This window comes from Conger conger, chromosome 17, assembly GCF_963514075.1.
Source record: "Conger conger chromosome 17, fConCon1.1, whole genome shotgun sequence".
Classification (NCBI taxonomy): Eukaryota; Metazoa; Chordata; class Actinopteri; order Anguilliformes; family Congridae; genus Conger; species Conger conger.
Genome location: NC_083776.1, coordinates 23,369,071 through 23,388,185, shown reverse-complemented (window position 1 = coordinate 23,388,185; position 19,115 = coordinate 23,369,071). Strand labels below are relative to the sequence as shown.

Below are 19,115 nucleotides of genomic sequence, written 5' to 3'. Positions count from 1 at the left end.
ATCACCCAGCCCACACAGGGTTAATATAAGCGCCCCACAGAGCAGTCCACGACGCCCCTGCCCCCGCCCCCCGCGGCCACGCCCAGCGGCCCTCAGCCAACCGCAGGTGCCCCGGCGCTATAGCTCCGCCCTCGGCTTTACCTGTGCGCCGGTGAGAGCTTCAGAGAGTACAGTAGCACAGATATGCTCTACACACGCACACACGCACGCACACACACGCACACGCGCACACGCACGCGCACACACACACACACACACACGCACGCGCGCACACACACGCACACACGCACGCACACGCGGTCAGGAGTGCCCTGTCGGAGGACAGAGGGCCTCCCTGCCCCGGTGCCATGCTCTCTGTGCTGCGCTGGAGGGCGAGGCAGGACTGGAGATGGCTTAGATACAATCATTGACAAGTCTTTGGTTTTCCCCGGAGGTGTGGGGGGGGGGGTCCAGGGAGACGGCACTCACACCTCTCTCATCTACATTCAGGATCAGCAGGGACGCCACTCGTGAGGATTGTCCAAAATCATAAAAACACGCCTCTTGAGTTTCCTGTGCCCAATAAGGGCCGGAGTTGCGTTTACGCTCCGCAGGAGAACAGAGTGGGTCCAATCAAAAAAAGGATTTAAAAACTCAAGGACGGGGGGTGGGGGGGTGGGGGGGTGACGTGTGGGATATTACGGGGGAGATGTTCAGAATGGCAGTGTTCCCTTGTTAAAGCAGACATTCGTGAGCGTGTTTGACGAGGCCGTCTCCCCGGAGCCCCTCCGCACTCGCGGGTATACACTACACAGACGCCCGTGGACCGCCCCGCAGGGACCGGTTCTTCTCTTAAAAACGATTAAAGCAAGTTTACTCAGTCTCGAGTCAGAAATGAGGTATACAACAGCTTCTTTACCCATGTACCCCCCTCCCCTACCCTCCCAAACCCCCCCCAGCAGCCTGTGGAGGAGCCCCCCCCCCCTAACCCACTCCCCTCCCCCCGAATGACACAGTCCTGGCAACACAGAGGAACTACAAGATACCTCTCCACCGCCCCAGCTCAATTAAGACTGTGACTACAGGAGGTGACATACATGGCCCTTCCCACAAAAGCTAATGTTATTGGTTAATCTCCTGCCACTCACAGTGACAAGGGCAAAGGCCCTCACCCAGTTTCCATAAACCCATTCTGAGCCAGCTTTGACATATCTACATCATCATTTGGAAAAGAAAAAAAATACAAATTTAAAAAGAAGATATCTCATCCTCCCCCTCTGCATTTTTTACTCTCTATAAAATGTTTCCTCACAAGTGCTTTCCATACACTGTTCCATTATTCCATCAGTCCTGTAAAACCACAACAGAAGACATTTCTCTGGCAGAAGGTCATTCCGTCACCAGGAATCAGCCCTCCCCCTGCCACACCCTCCCCCTGCCACACGCCTACTGGAGTTATGTGTAAAGATTCTCCCTCATGAACATACGCTGACGAATCCCCACGTACACGCGTGGGCTGAAGTTCACACCTTCTAAACGGCGGCCATTTCGTCAGCTGATATGTACCCAATTAAATGCAAGCGACTGTGTGCGCGCACTTTTAGAACTACATTTCATGAACATCGGCAAAAGGTTAAAAAAAAACTAAAAAAACCTGTTTATAAGAGCTTTGATAAATTACACAAGCCAGTGATTTTGCTCCCTCATGAGATCTTGCTCCCTCATGATGCAAATGAATGAATACATAAATGAATAAAAAATTTAAATGATTGTTAACCACCTATTTTCAAAAAAGCCAGTCATGCACAGAAGTAGTATCTGTAAGAGATACACAAGCAAAAAATAAGCCTTAAGATTGGGTGATTTCGAGTGGTTCCCCAGGTAACTATTGTAGCAGAGTCCAACAGAAGCACCATAGCAACCGAATCTACCTCACTGAGGGGGGAGGGGCCTGACAGTGCCACTCACCCGCAGGCCACACCCACATAAGTGTTGGGCAGGGCTTTTAGTTTTTTGGTCTCTACAGAATTTAGCATTGCTCTCATAAAAAGGAAGATAAAAGTTTTGCATTTTTGTCTGCTAGAGAATAAGCATTACAAACCACTACATTCATTAACTGCTAACATACTCATTCAGAAAAGAAAACAATAATAATCATCATATTTCGGTATGCGTATACATTTATAAAAAAAAATAAAATAAAAAAAAAACACCTTTCCCCAAATTTTGTGATTTTCATTCAAGGTATATTTTTTTCAGTAACCTCCTGGATCGACACAATGGACTAACTAGCAGCATAACACGCGCGCCAAGTCTAATGACCAGGGATATAACACACACTGGGCCAAAGAACCCCATCAAGTGTGCAGTCACCCACAGCCAGCTCCCAGTTAGTCTACACACACACCTGCAAAAGCTTCTGCTTCGGCAAGCAGGCTGAAGGATAATCTTTACAGTTAACCAGAAATCACTCCAAAAACATAGTAGTACTAGTTGTAGTAGTAGCAGTAGTAGTAGTAGTAGTAGTAATAGTAGTAGTAACATCTTTTTAATTATCATTTCCTAAAAACAGCATTTTTTTTTTTGTTGTTTTTTTTTTTTTTTTCAAAATGCACAGCAAAGTCACACAAATAATCAGCGGTTCTATTACTGTCTATAACAAAGACAACGTAGTTTAGTTTTGCTTAAAGTGAACCTTATTTGCTTAGAAGTGCCACTGAGGTATTTAATGAAAGTAACATGATTAAGAAAATTAGAAAAACGAAACGAATGGAGAAAGCATGCAAGGCGAGCTCTGGTCACCCAGGCAGGGTGTGGCCGTTTGACCTCTCCAGACGTTCTGTGACCTTACGACACTAATGCCCCATACGGCAGAGCTCTGTCAGAGGCGTACACGGAGATCTGTGGGGAGAGATCGGGAACGTCCGACTGATACTTCCAAAGACCGTTCCAAAGTCGTTTCTCAAGGAAAAAAGGCGTCTTGCACTACTTTCAGTACACAACCAATCAAGGCCTGGTCATCTGTTCACGATCTCCCATCTATAGATTAGGCTCCCCTGAAAGTCACAGACTACTGAACAATCTGATCCCCAGACCGGAGGCCAGGACTTTATCTCCTCGTGCAAGTATCACTTCACCTCCGGGAGAGTACGATACAGAAACAAAAAGAGAGAAGCAGTAACTGTAAATACGGTAAGTGAGGAATATGTGAATATAGCATGTGTAAGGTTAAGTAGTCAGTAGAGTAGCGTGTAGAATGGTGCCGTCACACGCACCCACACACACGCGCACACACACACGCATGCACGCTTGCTGCCACTGCAGCCAGAGAGAATAACACTTTGGTTCAAGCTTCGTTAGATGGCTGAATAAGGGTAGAAAAAAAACAGCCCCACTACAATTCATCACTACAGTTCCTACTGCCATCGTCACAGACATTTTGTAAAAACCCCCGAAAAGAAACAACCAAATCTGGCATCTGAAATAAGCAAGAGAGGGGGGAAAGGCATGCAAAAAATTATACAAAATAAAAATAATAATCCAGGCACACAAAGACAACACCCAGCCACACCCCGAACCCGAACAACTTTTCAAATAAACACAAATATATTAATTTCATGATCACAGAAGGGATGCAATTAATCTGCTCTTTTTTCAACTAAAACCCAAATGATAAAAACTAAAGCTTTTCCGACATCGTCCTCAGGCGTGTTCACACGGGGCGACTCCGACACCCCGAACACACCCACACCTCCGCTTCTATTTGGTTAATTGGGTTTCCCCCCCCCCCACCCCACCCCACCCCACATATACAGGCATCTACGAGCAGAACACGGAGGGGCAGTATTCCGCACCTCCAGGGAAATCAATGTCGTCAGTCTTTGGAAAGGATCATCAAAATATTGCATTATTATCATCTTCTGTTCTAAAGAAAGCCCCTATTAATAACTGAAATTATTTATGCTATGCTACAGTAATAATATACAGCAATAGTCTTAAAAGATTTTTGGTATATCTGATTATAGGCCTGTCAAAACATAAAGAAAGCAAAAAGACACTATCATCAAAAATAAAAAAATATATATAAAAAAACAAAAACAAAAACAAAAAAAAGCGAATAGTCAAACGTTTCCTAATATTATTTTCCCAAAGCAAGCAGACCGCAGTTTTTCAATCCAGTTTTTGGTACAGACACTGTGCACATGTAGGAGAAGTTTCACAAAACAGGAAAAGTGTAGAAAACAGCCCCAACATCAACCACGATATAATTCAGAGAGAACTCCTGAAACATCACCCGTCCCCCCCATTCTGATTGCCATGACTTGTTCAGTCACTGCAAACCCCCCCCCAACCCCGCCCCAATGAGACCAGGGCCTAACACAGCACTGAGGCACCCCTCAGAAACTATCCCACCTCACTGAATGTGCAGCAATTACCAACCAACTCCAGGTCTTCACATTCCCTAAAGCTATGCGCACCCCCACCCCCACAACCTCCTGCCCTCCAGTCTCATTTCTGCCCCCTTTAAAGCTCTTAATATTACTAAAGTCATTTGATCAGTGTAGTCTGTATTTCATATCTAGACATTAAATTATACAAATGGCTGCAAAAATCAGTGTTTCAAACAGAGACAGACAAATATTATTAGAAAGCCAGCCCCGGTTGCATGATTCGCTTACAGCAACGCAGGTTCAGTCAGTTATCACAAATATTAAAGCCTTCTAACCGTCGTTATAATTGTTACCAGGGCTACACCAACTTAAAGCTAAGTACCGCTCTGAGAAGGTTTTTACGAACGCTCACCGGCGTAAAACAGAAAAGACAGAATAAAATGCGTGTGTCCGCAGATACAGCAATTAAGACCAAAACAGAAGAGAACACACACAGAAACCCACTGTGCTGTTTCAGTCAAAGTCTGATATAAACAGTGTGATGGCCTCGACAACAGACCTGTCAGTAAAGTAATATCACAGACACTAAAAACTACAGAAAAAAAACAATCATGTGATAGTGAATATTAACTTCGTTAATAAGAGATCTCGGTTGATAAAAAGTCTTATCGCACTTTTTTGGTTAGAATAAGTTAAGTTAGTTTCAAGAGGCAGTCCTGGAGAGGAAAAGGAAATGGGAAAAAAAATAAAAATAAAAAGAAGAAATATATATATTTTTAAATAGTCAAAAGAATGAAGTTTTTTTTGTTGGTTTTTTTTCGTCTGAAAGTGGCAGGACTGTCTGGTCCGGTCCGGTCTGGTCCGGTCCGATCGGAGCAAAGCCGGCCTCAGGGGACCTGATAACCTAAGCAAAAACTCCTCCTGGTCCCCTGGAGATGATGCCAGCCACTGGTGCACACGACCACACCAACGGTCACACCAGGGGAAAGAAAAAAACAACCAACCGCACCCCTCCTCCAATCACAGCCCTCGTCTGAAGTCAAGGGCGTTGATAGGGGCGCAAAACAAACACGAAAAAGAAATAAGGAACAAAAATCCTCTATCAGTGTTTTTTTTCTTTTTGGTGGCAGCAAAAATGATTAAATAAATGATAATGGGGGGATATGAGTGGGCGTGGCCGTGAGTTCATTGGGCCTTGGAGGCGGTGGTGATGGTTGTCGCGGGAACGGGGGCGGAAGTCACCACGCTGTGATGGGTGTCGCCGTGGGCGACGGCGGCAGAGGTCACCTGCAGGTTGAGGGCCCCGCCCGCCCCGCCGGCCCCGCCCGCAGACACCAGGCTGACCGGGTTGCTGGTCAGGAGGGAGAGGTTCTGGGGGTTCAGGAACAGGGGTGCGGTCACCAGGTTGGGGGTGCTCCCTGCACTGGTGCTGGCGAACAGCAGGTTCCCGCTGCCGTCCAGAGAGGTGATGCCGCCCGACGCCAGAGCTGCAGGAGAGGAGCAGGACAGCGCCCGTCAATACCGCCACCCCACATACTGCCACCCTGCACACCGCTAGCCTGCACACCTCTACCCCGCATACTGCTACCCTACACACCGCTAGCCTGCACACCTCTACCCCACACATACTGCTACCCTACACACCGCTAGCCTGCACACCTCTACCCCGCATACTGCTACCCTACACACCGCTAGCCTGCACACCTCTACCCCACATACTGCTACCCTACACACCGCTAGCCTGCACACCTCTACCCCGCATACTGCTACCCTACACACCGCTAGCCTGCACACCTCTACCCCGCATACTGCTACCGTACACACCGCTAGCCTGCACACCTCTACCCCGCATACTGCTACCCTACACACCGCTAGCCTGCACACCTCTACCCCGCATACTGCTACCCTACACACCGCTAGCCTGCACACCTCTACCCCGCATACTGCTACCCTACACACCGCTAGCCTGCACACCTCTACCCCACACACATTGCTACCCCACACACACAGCCATCACACACACTGCCACCCCACACACCTCTACCCCACACACCACATACCCCACACACCTCTACCCCACACCTCTACCCAACACACTGCCACCCCACACACCGCTACCCCACACACACTGCCACCCCACACACCTCTACCCCACACCTCTACCCCACACACACTGCTACCCCCCACACCTCTACCCCACACAGTGCCACCCCACACACCTCTACCCCACACACACCGCTACCCCACACACCTCTACCGCACACACACTGCCACCCCACACACAGCCACCCCACACACCTCTACCCCACACACCACCATACCGCACACAGAATACAATTCTACAATTATTGAAAATAACATTTGATTGATCACCCAGCCCTACTAGCCGTTCTACACACATGTAAAGGTAAAAAAGGGGTGTACTTGCCGCTCCACACACCTTGAATGGTGGCCAAGGTGCTGTTACTCATCAGGGCTGGACTCAGGGCACTGCCCAAACCACCAGGAGCCAGGCTCAGCAAGGCCCCACTGGAGAGAGAGAGGGAGAGAGAGAATGTGAGCAGAGCGTGTAGGTATAACAAGCAGGGTAAGTGTGAGCAGAGCGTGTAGGTATAACAAGCAGGGTACGTTTGAGCAGAGTGTAGGTATAACAGGCAGGGGAAGTGTGAGCAGAGTGTAGGTATAACAGGCAGGGGAAGTGTGAGCAGAGTGTAGGTATAACAGGCAGGGCAAGTGTTATTGTGGCGTCTGGAGCCTCACCCAGGAGTGAACTGCGAGGAGGCCATGAGGCCGGGGCTGAGTCCGGCTGCAGCCGCCATGGCAGCCAGGCTGGCGCTGGGGGGCAGCTGGGCCCCCTGGAGGGCGGCGGAGAGCCCGGAGGCCGTCACCATCACCTGCCCCGCCCCCAGCGTTGCGGCCAGCGAGGTGGGAGCCTGCGTCACTACCGCCCCCTCCGTGCCGCCCCCAGACTCCGCCCCCGTGGTGTGCAGCACCGAGGGGGAGGGGCTGAGAGACGGCGTGGTCACCACCGAGGTCGCCATGGGCGTGCTGGAGATCACCGACGCCGTGTTGGTGGTCATCGCCCCGATGGTCGTGCCTGGAGCAAACAAACACCCCTTTCAGTGACATCCATACCGTAGCCAGCCTGTAGCTGAGTGGCTAAGGTTCATGACTGGGACTCTGAAGGTTGGTGGTTCAAGCCCCGGTGAAGTTAAGATAAGATCTGCACAGCCGTTAGGCCCTTGAGCATTAGTCCAGGGGGCAATGTCACCTGCTTAGTCTAATCAACTGTAAGTCGCTTTGGATAAAAGCATCACCTAAATACCAAATTATTTCAAGTTATTATTTACCGTGGCACACAGCATCAAGCTCTTCTGTCTCCAGCACCAGAGGTGGGCGAGGTGGCTTAAAGCCCTTCAAGAACAATAACGATAACTATAAATATGTTGTTTTAGAAATACTTCTAACTGAAGTGGATGGCGAAGTCCACATCACAACTATAATGAAAAAGACCTTGACAAATGATAAGGACCACTTTCAGAGCAATTTTCTCCAGCTACATCAACGATAGAAATGCTAACAGACAATCAAAAGTCGGTCTGAATTTACAGGGCGTCACGTTAAAATTAGCAGTTGACATAGCCGAAAGACGATTTGCAGAACGTTATCGTTCTTGATTGCGGATGCTCACATCCTTATAGCGACAGTTATAGTTGTGGGTGTGGACGGGGCTTCACACCAGCACAGTAGGCCAGGGCGCCATGCAGAAGCCCCACCCATGAAACACTGGTCTAAAGTATTGGTTCCCAACCTCGATCCAGTGGCCCCCCCCTGTATGCTGGTTTCCTTTCCATTTGCAATCCCAGAACTTTAACAAGCTGTCATTTTTCCTCAAGTAAGTGCTTTTCATGTCTAGAGGTATTACTTACTTCTTAAGCGATATTATGTCAGAAATAGCAAAGCATTCCATGAAGAATAACAGTCTGATGCTCATGTTACTATCTGCTTATTATTATGAAGCCTGATCTTAAGCCTTATCCAGCACCCAGGGCTGTAACCACCAGTGAGGACACCGAGGTCATGGCCTCCGTATTTCATTTTCATGTCCTTTAAAAATCCAGTAGTTAATTTAATTTTTCAGTGAGAACCTCAGTTACAATTCATTTCTGAAACAAATTCATGATCTATAATATTTTCTCAAATTTAAGCCAAATATTGGGGAATATGTACAGCATTCACACTGTAAAATGCATCCTCAAAAGGGGGAAAAAAATCACCTCCGAAGGGTCTGTCGACCTCTGTATAGCTCCAGGTTATGCCTCTGCCTCCACCTAAGAACCCCCATTTCATAAAAATGATTAAAAGTTAAAATATTTGGACCAACATCCCCTTTGAATGAATCTCCCGGGACCCTAAGGCCCTGTGAAGTGGAGCGAGGGTGCGGCAGTGACAATGTTAATAAGGCTTCCTCCACCGGGGGGTCCTGTAGCCAGCCAGGGGCGCGTCACCGGGGAAACACACAGCAGATATTGCACAGCATATCATCAACACCGTCAGCGCCAGTCTGTGACAGCGGGTAGCCACAGAGCGGGCGTAGACCAGGGATCATCGAATCACAGAACTCGAGGGCCGAGAACTGCTGGTTTTCCACTCTCCCTTTACCTGGGAGTCAGGTGTGAAGACAGTCTGGCCAATCAGTAGCAATAACTATTCACTTATCCCTGGCAAGGGCTACACACTGCAAAAATAGCCTGTCTTAACAAGTGCTTCCCTCTCAAGTACTACCTTGTTTTAAGTTACTTGTCAAGTGAAACTGTATTACCATATTGGTGCATCTCGAAATGTGTCAAACTCTCTCACCTTACTGCCATTTGTTTTGTCTTACTCAGCAGGAGCCGTGTAAATAAGATGGTAAGGCCTAAAAGCCGCATTAAGACGGACTCGTCTGGCGCAGGGACGTACCAGTGAAGCCGAGGCTGGTGACGGCCGTGCTGGTGAGAGGCAGGACGGGGTTTACAGTCAACGTGGTCGGTGTGTTACTGGTCACAAGGCTCGCCGTGCTGGGGATCTGAGGGGAGGGAGAGAGGCAGGGCTACAGACACTGCCACATGACACTTACATGGTCCATGTTTCACACGCTAATTCTATCTTAAACTGTCTTTACAAGCCAATTCTTTAACTATCTTTACAAACTAATTCTATCTTAAACTGTCTTTACAAGCCAATTCTTTCTTTAACACCTTTTACAGGTGAAAGCTTTCTATGGTGAGAAATGTGTGAGTAGGATGTCTTTAACTTAACATTCTAACGCTGATGTAAAGATCACTGCCGGTAAGTGAAAGTAGTGGAGTTTCAGAACATTACAAAATCCCTATCCTTCAAAAGGGTTAAAGTGCTTTCGGAAAACTGACAATTTCAAGAACATTTATATGCAACAAGTCTAAAGGCTTTCTCAGAGGTGGGTGTTCTGGGAATACTGCTGATGAAATCAATGCCACTTCAGTGTAATTTAATTAAAAGTGCACAACATTCTGAGCACCCAATACATAATGGCAGAGATTTCAATGGCCATGATCTGTATGCAAATACAGCAGCAAGGAACTGCTGGGCCTATTCAACACAAACATTTCTTATTGGATTCTGGTCACGATGAACACTCAATGCCACAACCACTCTGAGTCCCCATTAAGTTCCCCCAGATAAACGTCACTATTCTAGTAGCAGTCTGAGTCACATGTCCCCTGAAGAGGACCAGAGGGGAGGGGGGGGGGGGATGAGAGAAAAGTACAAACCTCCAACAATGGGCCCACAGCTCTGAGTAAATCATGCTACAAAGCTCTCCGCTAAATATTTAACTTAATTTTTAAGTGAATATAACTTGAATGAGTACATTATTGCATTGCAGTTAGATTTGTTCCTAAATATTTTTTCTAGTTAGCACACATCAATTGTCAGGAGCAAATACGGTTAAAATGGGAGTCAAGCCCTGTACAGTACATGGGGAGAAGGCAGGTTTGATGGGGGAGAGGGCAGGTTTGATGGGGGAGTGCGGCTGGGTGTGAACGGTACCATGGGGGTGGTTGGGGAGAAGATTGCTTTGATGGGGGTGCTGTTGGCACTGCTGCTGGGGGGGTTGATCCGCTTCTCCTTCTGCCGGCGGTTGCAGAACCACACGCGGATCACCTCCTTCTCCATGTTGAGCTGGTCCGCGATCATGGTGATCTCCTCAGAGGTAGGTTTTTGGTTCTGCTGCAAATGGGCAGAGACCAGAAAGGCCCTCTCAGCATGCAGAGTAGTGGCTAGAGCAGGACACTCTGGAGCAGGGCTGACCGACCCTGTTCTCCTGGAGAACTAACGTCCTGCAGGTTTTCACTCCAACCCTAACAGAGCACACCTCATTCAACAGCTAGAGATCTCGTTGAGATGCTACTTAGTAGAATCAGCTGTGCCAAATTAGGGTTGAAATGAAAACCTACAAGACGGTAACAGTAGATCCTCAGGAAAAGGGCTGGGCAGTCCTGGTCCAGAGCCGGGGACTCCCGGATGGTACTTGCCTGTTGCACACATAAATGACTCAGATTGCAAGGGTAGGAGAGTGACAGCACCTCCATTGGTGGTGAGCGATATTTCCCATTGGTAGGACACCCTGGTTAATAAAGGTGGAGGTCTTCTCGAAGGCCACTCTGATGGGAAATCTCACTCACCTCCAGAAAGCTCTTATTTAAACTCACTGATGGGAAATCTCACTCACCTACAGAAAGCTCTTCTCTAAACTCACTGATGGGAAATCTCACTCACCTACAGAAAGCTCTTCTCTGAACTCACTCTAATGGGAAATCTCACTCACCTACAGAAAGCTCTTCTCTAAACCCACTCTGATGGGAAATCTCACTCACCTACAGAAAGCTCTCATCTAAACCCACTCTGATGGGAAATCTCACTCACCTCCAGAAAGCTCTTCTCTAAACCCACTCTGATGGGAAATCTCTCTCACCTCCAGAAAGCTCTTCTCTAAGGCCACTCTGATGGGAAATCTCTCTCACCTCCAGAAAGCTTCTCTCTAAGGCCACTCAGATGGGAAATCTCTCTCACCTCCAGAAAGCTCTTCTCTAAGGCCACTCTGATGGGAAATCTCTCTCACCTCCAGAAAGCTCTTCTCTAAGGCCACTCTGATGGGAAATCTCTCTCACCTCCAGAAAGCTCTTATTTAAACTCACTGATGGGAAATCTCACTCACCTACAGAAAGCTCTTCTCTAAACTCACTGATGGGAAATCTCACTCACCTACAGAAAGCTCTTCTCTGAACTCACTCTAATGGGAAATCTCACTCACCTACAGAAAGCTCTTCTCTAAACCCACTCTGATGGGAAATCTCACTCACCTACAGAAAGCTCTTCTCTAAACCCACTCTGATGGGAAATCTCACTCACCTCCAGAAAGCTCTTCTCTAAACCCACTCTGATGGGAAATCTCACTCACCTCCAGAAAGCTCTTCTCTAAACCCACTCTGATGGGAAATCTCTCTCACCTCCAGAAAGCTCTTCTCTAAACCCACTCTGATGGGAAATCTCTCTCACCTCCAGAAAGCTTCTCTCTAAGGCCACTCAGATGGGAAATCTCTCTCACCTCCAGAAAGCTCTTCTCTAAGGCCACTCTGATGTGAAATCTCTCTCACCTCCAGAAAGCTCTTCTCTAAGGCCACTCTGATGGGAAATCTCACTCACCTACAGAAAGCTCTTCTCTAAACCCACTCTGATGGGAAATCTCTCTCACCTCCAGAAAGCTCTTCTCTAAGGCCACTCTGATGTTGGTCTCGATGCTGGTTCGTTTCTTGCGGCGGCGGTTGAGCCCTTCCAGCCCCATGGCCGAGGAGCCCAGCGACGAGGGGCTGCTCATGGCCTGGTCAGACGTCAGATTCTCTGCGTGCACAGTGGGGTCGCAAAGCAAGGGAGGGGTATAAACACCTGGGTATCCGCACACGCATGTACGCACGCATTTACACACAATCCCCCTGAGGTTCACAATCATCGTCAGATTAACAAACCCAGATTCTGTGCAGACCCACAGAGGTCTCTAGAGGGCATCTGATGAAGAGCAGACTCCGTGCAAACTGTCCCTGAAAGAGTGAGTGACCAACCTGAATTTACCACTTTCTGCACCTGGCCATATGGCATGCTGTGGGGAAACCAGGCCTAGCAGAAGTGGGGGAACACTTCTACACTACAAGATCCACAAGACCCACCTTGTTTTGGTTTGTGCCCCCCTCACCCCCTTCCCCATCCCTTGGACAGAGAAAGTACAAACCTGCATCATTGAGCCACTTCTCCAGCAGGGGCTTGAGCTTGCACATGTTCTTAAAGCTGAGGTTCAGGGCCTCGAAGCGAGAGATGGTGGTCTGGCTGAAGTCGTTTCCGTACAGTTTGCCCATGGCGAGGCCAACGTCCCCCTGCGGCACACAGAGAAAAGGTCAGGCGTCTAGCAGCAGCAGAGCCTGGAGAACTGGGGGGTTGCTTATTCTAATCAACTAGAAGTCGCTTTGGATCAAAGAGCCAAATAAAATTCTAAACAAAATAAACAGAATTATTATTATTATGACTGTTATTATTATTCCTATGTGACCGCCGCAGCCCCCCCCACCTGAGTGAAGCCCAGTTTGATGCGCCTCTGTTTGAAGGTCTTGGCGAACTGCTCCAGCTCCTCCAGGTCACTGGGCTCCTCCAGACTGGGGGTGTCGATGCGCTTTGGTGTCGTCTGGCTGTGCGGAAGTGTCTGGATGGGCGTGGCAGCTATCGTGCGCGTGGGCGTCGCCGGCTGCAGGATCACACAGAGCAGACCGCCACTGTCAGTCGCCGAGCCTCACCAATCAGAGCAGAGCGCGGTTTTCCCACTTTGTTTTCTAACGTTTCTCCTGACACCGTTTTTCACACCCGCGCATTTTCACAAATACCCGCCTTCACACATCCATACAGACACAACTTTTTGTTTAAAATAACCCTTTGTTTCATTCGCAACTCCATTATCTCCTTGACTCCAGGAGATAATGTCCGTGTTAAGTTCATCCAGGGAGTGGCTGTGACACAGTGCCCCGCACGTTTTATGGAGAGGTTAGGAGCGTGGCGGGAGCCTGACCTGCGTGGTGAGGGTGATGCTTGGCTGAGTCAGGAGGTTGGCTTGGCTTTGAGGTAGTTGGGTTAGCAGGTTCTGGGCCTGCAGAAGACCTGCGAGAGAGACACAGAGGACAGCGCGGGTTATACAACTCGCCCTGCACTGCCAAAAAAAAAAGTCAATCTCAACAAGTATTTTGGTCTTATATTTAGACTTAAAATGTAATTCTTTGCTAAATACGACAAAAATATTGCCACTGAGATCAAACCGTTTGACTAATTTCAAGATATCTCAATGGAGTAGGACAACTTCGCTTAAACAAGCTACTATTTTCTACTTGAGAGAAAAAAGTACATTTTACAAGAGTAAAGCACTTAAGACAGTTATTTGCAGCGTGCAGCAGGTGGACAGCCCGTCAGAGAGCCGGTGGCAGGCTTGGCGCCGGTGGCAGGCTTGGCGGTTTCGGGGTACGTACTCTGCTGCCCCTGTGGAGTCTGAGAGATGATGAAATGCGCGGGCTGCAGCTGAGTGGCGATGGGGTGGCCCGGCTGCACCAGCACAAACTGCTGCAGGTTCAAGTTCTGCTGCTGCAACTGCTGCAGGTCCTCCGAGCACAGGGAGAGAGAGAGACACACGTTACTACAGCACTACTACAGCACTACTACAGGTCCTCCGAGCACAGGGAGAGAGAGAGACGCACGTTACTACAGCACTACTACAGCACTACTACAGGTCCTCCGAGCACAGGGAGAGAGAGAGAGAGACGCACGTTACTACAGCACTACTACAGGCACATATATACAGGTATACACAATTATATTACAGATAGTCTAATAAATACCACCTATACATTGATACAGGTTGAAACGAAGTAGAGACCTATGCAGTAGTACAGTATATAAGGGATGGAGTAGCATCGTAGCATAGTAGCATTTCAGGGGCAGAGTAGTGCAGTCGTGCTCTTACAGGCGTGATCTGGATGGGCTGAGAGAGGGGGATCTGGGTGATGGGCGTAGCCGCTGACGCAGAGATGGTGGCCCCTGTGGTGTTGTTCTGCTGGTTGGCAGAGTGCTGCACGGCTGCAGCGAGGAGCTGAGCCTGGGCCTGCTGAATCAACAACTGCTGCTGCGCTGGAGTGAGGGTCAGCTGTGGGGGAGAGGGGAGAGAGACATTAACAACACAGAGAGAGAGAGGGACGTCAACAACAGTCAGAGAGAGGGGAGAGAGACATTGACAGCACACAAGAGAGAGAGGGTGTTGTTGAAATTATATATTCATGTGATTATTTTATTATTAATTGCTTATCCTATTATTAGTTGCTTATGCTGGAGTGATCCAGATCATACATAATTGTTAAAGTACCACAACTTGCTTTGTGCTAATGAATATTATTTTCTGTAACTGTGTGAATGGAGATGTCTCTCCCTGTCTGTACCATGGGCCTCCAAGGCCAAGGCCATTAACTGTGTGTTCTGGATTATCTTGTCTTGGTGCCTGAGAGCCTGCAGAACCAAAAACACAAGACCTCATGACGGAAGCTACCATGGGGATTATCTTCCTGGAAATAGGGAGTTAAAACAAGATAAAATAGATTTCTCAGCCGCGCAGTTAATTGCACATGCCCCTGCGTATACATCATGCTGGAATGTTTTGAGAACATGTATCTGCATAGACAGTACCTTGAAGGGGGGAGATATGAATAAACAATCTGTAGTAAGGAGAAGAGTGGTGGATTGTCTTTGAATATTGATCATTGGGAATATTAATATTCAAAGGGGGCATACATTTGTTGCGCTCTGCACATACATATATCCAGACAAAGGAGAAAAACCTTGGTCCTTGTTTTTGCATGTAACTTGGACCCTATGCGCATAGTAAAGATTGGATTTTATTTACTGTCTCTGTCTCTGAGTGTTTTCTTACAGGAATAAATTAAAATTCCCCCACCACAGAGGGGAGAGAGACATTTACGAGAGAGAGAGACACATCAACAACAGTCAGAGGGTGAGAGAGACATTAACAACAAACAGAGAGAGAGAGGGAGAGGGAGTCAGAGTCAGCTAGAGAGGAAGACCGTTGATTAATTAAAAAATGAATGGAGAATGCACAGAGGAAATCACTCATATTCGAATCTGAAGGTGGGAATATTCAAGTTCTCTTTGCAAGAAACATGAATTCTCTTGCACCAGTGCTGATGGAATGATGTTTGTCATCACTGCTGTCGACCAACCGCAACCTTAGCAATGAAGAGAAGATATGTACGCTTTACCACAGCTTACGTGGAAAACCCATTTCCCCTTAACCATTCGCACCCGGAGACCTCCCACGCCCTCCATTTCCAATCCCAGAGGGCCGCGGTGTCGGCAGGTATCTGTGGCTTCCTCTCAACCACCAGCCAAATTAAGGACTCGAGAGCAAGGTGTGTGGATTCTTAGCCAACCAACAACTTCAATGAAACACACCGGTGTCGTGGAAAAGCAACCGCCCGCGATAGCACTTTTAGCGCTTTATCCTAAAGACCATCATGGACGTCTACCTTGGACAAGGAAAGTTCAGCCGACATGCACGGTCAGAGCGGCTCCGTGCCCCTCCTAAGGGGGGAGGTTCTTAGCAGTGGAGAAATGGCAGAAAGCTGACCTTCAGACGAGGGAAACCGAAACTAGCTTTCTTTCTCTCATTAGTAGCCGAGCGAGGGGAGGAATGTCTTTATCAAAGGCCGTCAGCTCCTCTCCCTCAGCAGATGAAAGGCAGTTTCTGCTCGTCCGTTATCCTTCTTACAGAGGGCCAGCGCACCCTGAAATATTTAGATTATAATTTGCACTGCTGGAATTTATCCCTCATTAGTGCATTAATAAGCCATTACAATAAGATCAGTCTTTTAACGCAATTACATTCCAGGGCTGCATTCACTGCATACTCCCGGGGACTTGATTTGGACGTTGGCGAAGAACTTATTCACCTCTGCACAGCAAGAAAAAGCCTGTCTTAACAAGCGTCTTAGTCTTGAAACGAAGACTTAAAAATATTTTTTTTGAATCTCTAGTAGAAAATGTTAACTTGCTTTTAAGTTGCTGTTAAGTGAAATTTTCTTACTCCATCGGCAAAACTTGAAATGAGTCAAACTGTCCGCATTGGCAATATTATCGTATTATTTAGCAAACACGCAATTGAAACAAGATCTAAACATTCAACTAAAATGCTTGTTAAGATGGACTTATTTTTCCCAGTGTGAGCTTAGGGGACAGCACAACCCCATATAGGGTAATGTGGCATTATAGACGCATGCTCAGTGCTAAAGTGCAGAGTTTTTATTCAGGGCTACACCCCGTGCATCAATCGCATGCAAATGCCACGCAAGAGTGCCTAGTGAAGGTTCACTGGATGTGGTCGCATGCAACGCATGGATCAGGTGCAGCACAAGACGTGGCTCAGGAGAACTGAAAAGTAGTTCAGTAGTTACCGGTGCCTTTGCTTTTCAGCTTGTTGCTTTGTAACACAATGAAATGTTTTATACACCACAAGGAGACACTGGTTGAGGAGGTTGATAATTCCCAAAGAACACCAAATGTACAATTGTAAGGGGGCAGAATAACTACCATGGTGTAGGAAGATTAAATGTTATAAGTTTGGACGAGGTCGCATTCGTTATATGGGTAGAGAAGCACACAGAGAAGGCCATTCACAGTGCTTCTATGAAGACGTTCTTTTTTTTAATGTATAGAACACAATGGGCCAGTTTTGCAGACACAGATTAAGCCTGGTCCCAGACTACACTCCGCTCCTTCCAGAGCAGCAGCCCAGAGTATCTGAGTCCTGGCAGAGCAATTCCTGGCTATGGCCGGAGGTCCACTCTGGCATGGCGATCACTGGCTCTCTGGGGAATGATGGGGGGGGGAGCTGCCAACTCAGGCTCATCACTCTCCAACGGCCCCTTGTGGTCAGACCAGGCGGCTCCAGGCAGACAAACTTCCAACGCTGTTTTCCACCAGCGACATGGGCAGTGCGTGATTGGTGATGCACCTGCAGTGTTAAATAGCGAGAATAGGAGCCACGTGCTTGCCATCTCCTTCTGACACCAGCAGAGTTTGGGAATAGGAAAATTATTTTAATTGTGGATACGCCAGGACAGAGGACGTTTTGGACTAAAAGGGCACAAGGGCCACCTGTGGCTGGACGTCAGTTAATCAAGCAGCCAGCAGGACCAGAATCCTGGGCAGTCACGAAGCAGGGAGCGATGAAAAGCGTTTGAAAAATTCCCCCTTGGATCACATAGACGTGCCACAAAATGGCTGCCATTTCTGTAATTGCCTTGCTGGGCATACATCATGCTTCAGTTGGAGAACGAGCAGTCCTTTAACCCTTTCAGGTGTGAAAACACAAATATGTCATTACTTAACTGAATATTCCAATGCAGATGTAGCAATCACTGCTGCAATGCAATGATGCAAAGAGTTCTAGAACATTCCAAAATACCTACTTATTAAAGGGTTAAATAACCGTAACTAAAGGCTTCCAATCCATGAAAATGTTCCAGTATTTTTTTCCAACCAACTCTCCAACAGCAGAATCCCCGCCCCAGACGTGTGCTTTGCCTTCAGGATTCAGGTGCAAGCTGAGTGGGCTGGGACACGGTGGCCATGCGATTCACATGCGTGATGCAACAGACCGGCGAGTTCAGCAATAGGCAGATCCTCCTCCTCCACCACACCACACACCACACCTGCCTCTCAGAGCCTGTGGGATTGGCCAGCTGTGTTCTCAGGGGACCAATCCCTGGGCTTCTACTAAGCACGTGCAGTGTGATGGGGGGGGGGGAAATGCCAGTGCGGACAGCGCGTGACAGAGCACTTACTCCAGCGATCTGTCCCCCGGTCAACATCAGCTGTGTCTGGGGCGGCGCCCCCTGCTGGCTGGAGGCCGCAGGCTCCCCCGAATCCTCGGTTTTAGACTACAACCAGAACACAGGGCAGGGTGAGAGTGTGGGTTTGGGGGTGAGGTTTCAGTCAGCCCGAGGGCTCCACACAGTCCCTGTGGGATGTTTGGGAATGGATGTGGGGACTCAGTTGTAAAACTGAGACAAAAGCATTACCAAAGATTCAGGGCACCTATAAAACCGAAAAACGATAATCTGTAACTCAAACCGCAAGTCCTTCACCTGCACTGTGGAATCATTTTCAGCTTGTTCTCTGCAATCAAACACTATGCATCAGCCAAAAGAATTACTACAACTCTTTGGATTATACCAACAAATCCCATGGGTAAACTACACACTGCTGCCTGCCCCACCCCCCTCAGGTTAATCTGTAACTCAGAAGGTTCTGATGTACTTTGAAGAAGTGTATTCTACCATCTTACTCGACAACACAGCCCACAGGATGTGACAGAACTTCAGCATGGGTGTGCATTGCCCACACGCACTGCATTGCCCACATGCACTGCATTCTCTGTGCCTGCTCATGACACAGTACAGAGGGAATGCTGGGATAGTGGAGGGAGGAAACAAACAAAAACTGCCTCATACCCGCAGAAATACAATGGGTTGGTCGACCCCACAATCTTCACCTCTGACTTATAGGAGTAGTTTCATTAAAAAGGTTCCTTTGTCAGGAGCTCCCGAGTGTTACACACCGAACCTTCCT

At 48.1% G+C, this 19,115-nt stretch overlaps 1 protein-coding gene across 1 annotated transcript in view; it reads right to left on the bottom strand.

Moving 5' to 3' along the window:
• Positions 1-4,706: 4,706 nt before the first annotated feature.
• The window catches only part of pou2f1b (POU class 2 homeobox 1b), a 29,257-nt gene continuing 14,848 nt past the window's right edge, over positions 4,707-19,115 (bottom strand). The window contains exons 4-15 of the mRNA XM_061225548.1: positions 18,329-18,424; positions 14,443-14,622; positions 13,952-14,081; positions 13,501-13,589; positions 13,009-13,182; positions 12,676-12,817; positions 12,145-12,290; positions 10,440-10,619; positions 9,333-9,438; positions 7,131-7,467; positions 6,799-6,899; positions 4,707-5,857 (exon numbers count right to left, since the gene is read on the bottom strand). Coding sequence (XP_061081532.1) covers positions 5,556-5,857; positions 6,799-6,899; positions 7,131-7,467; positions 9,333-9,438; positions 10,440-10,619; positions 12,145-12,290; positions 12,676-12,817; positions 13,009-13,182; positions 13,501-13,589; positions 13,952-14,081; positions 14,443-14,622; positions 18,329-18,424 — 1,983 coding nt within the window. The 3' untranslated portion in view covers positions 4,707-5,555. The remainder of the gene's footprint in view (positions 5,858-6,798; positions 6,900-7,130; positions 7,468-9,332; positions 9,439-10,439; positions 10,620-12,144; positions 12,291-12,675; positions 12,818-13,008; positions 13,183-13,500; positions 13,590-13,951; positions 14,082-14,442; positions 14,623-18,328; positions 18,425-19,115) is intronic.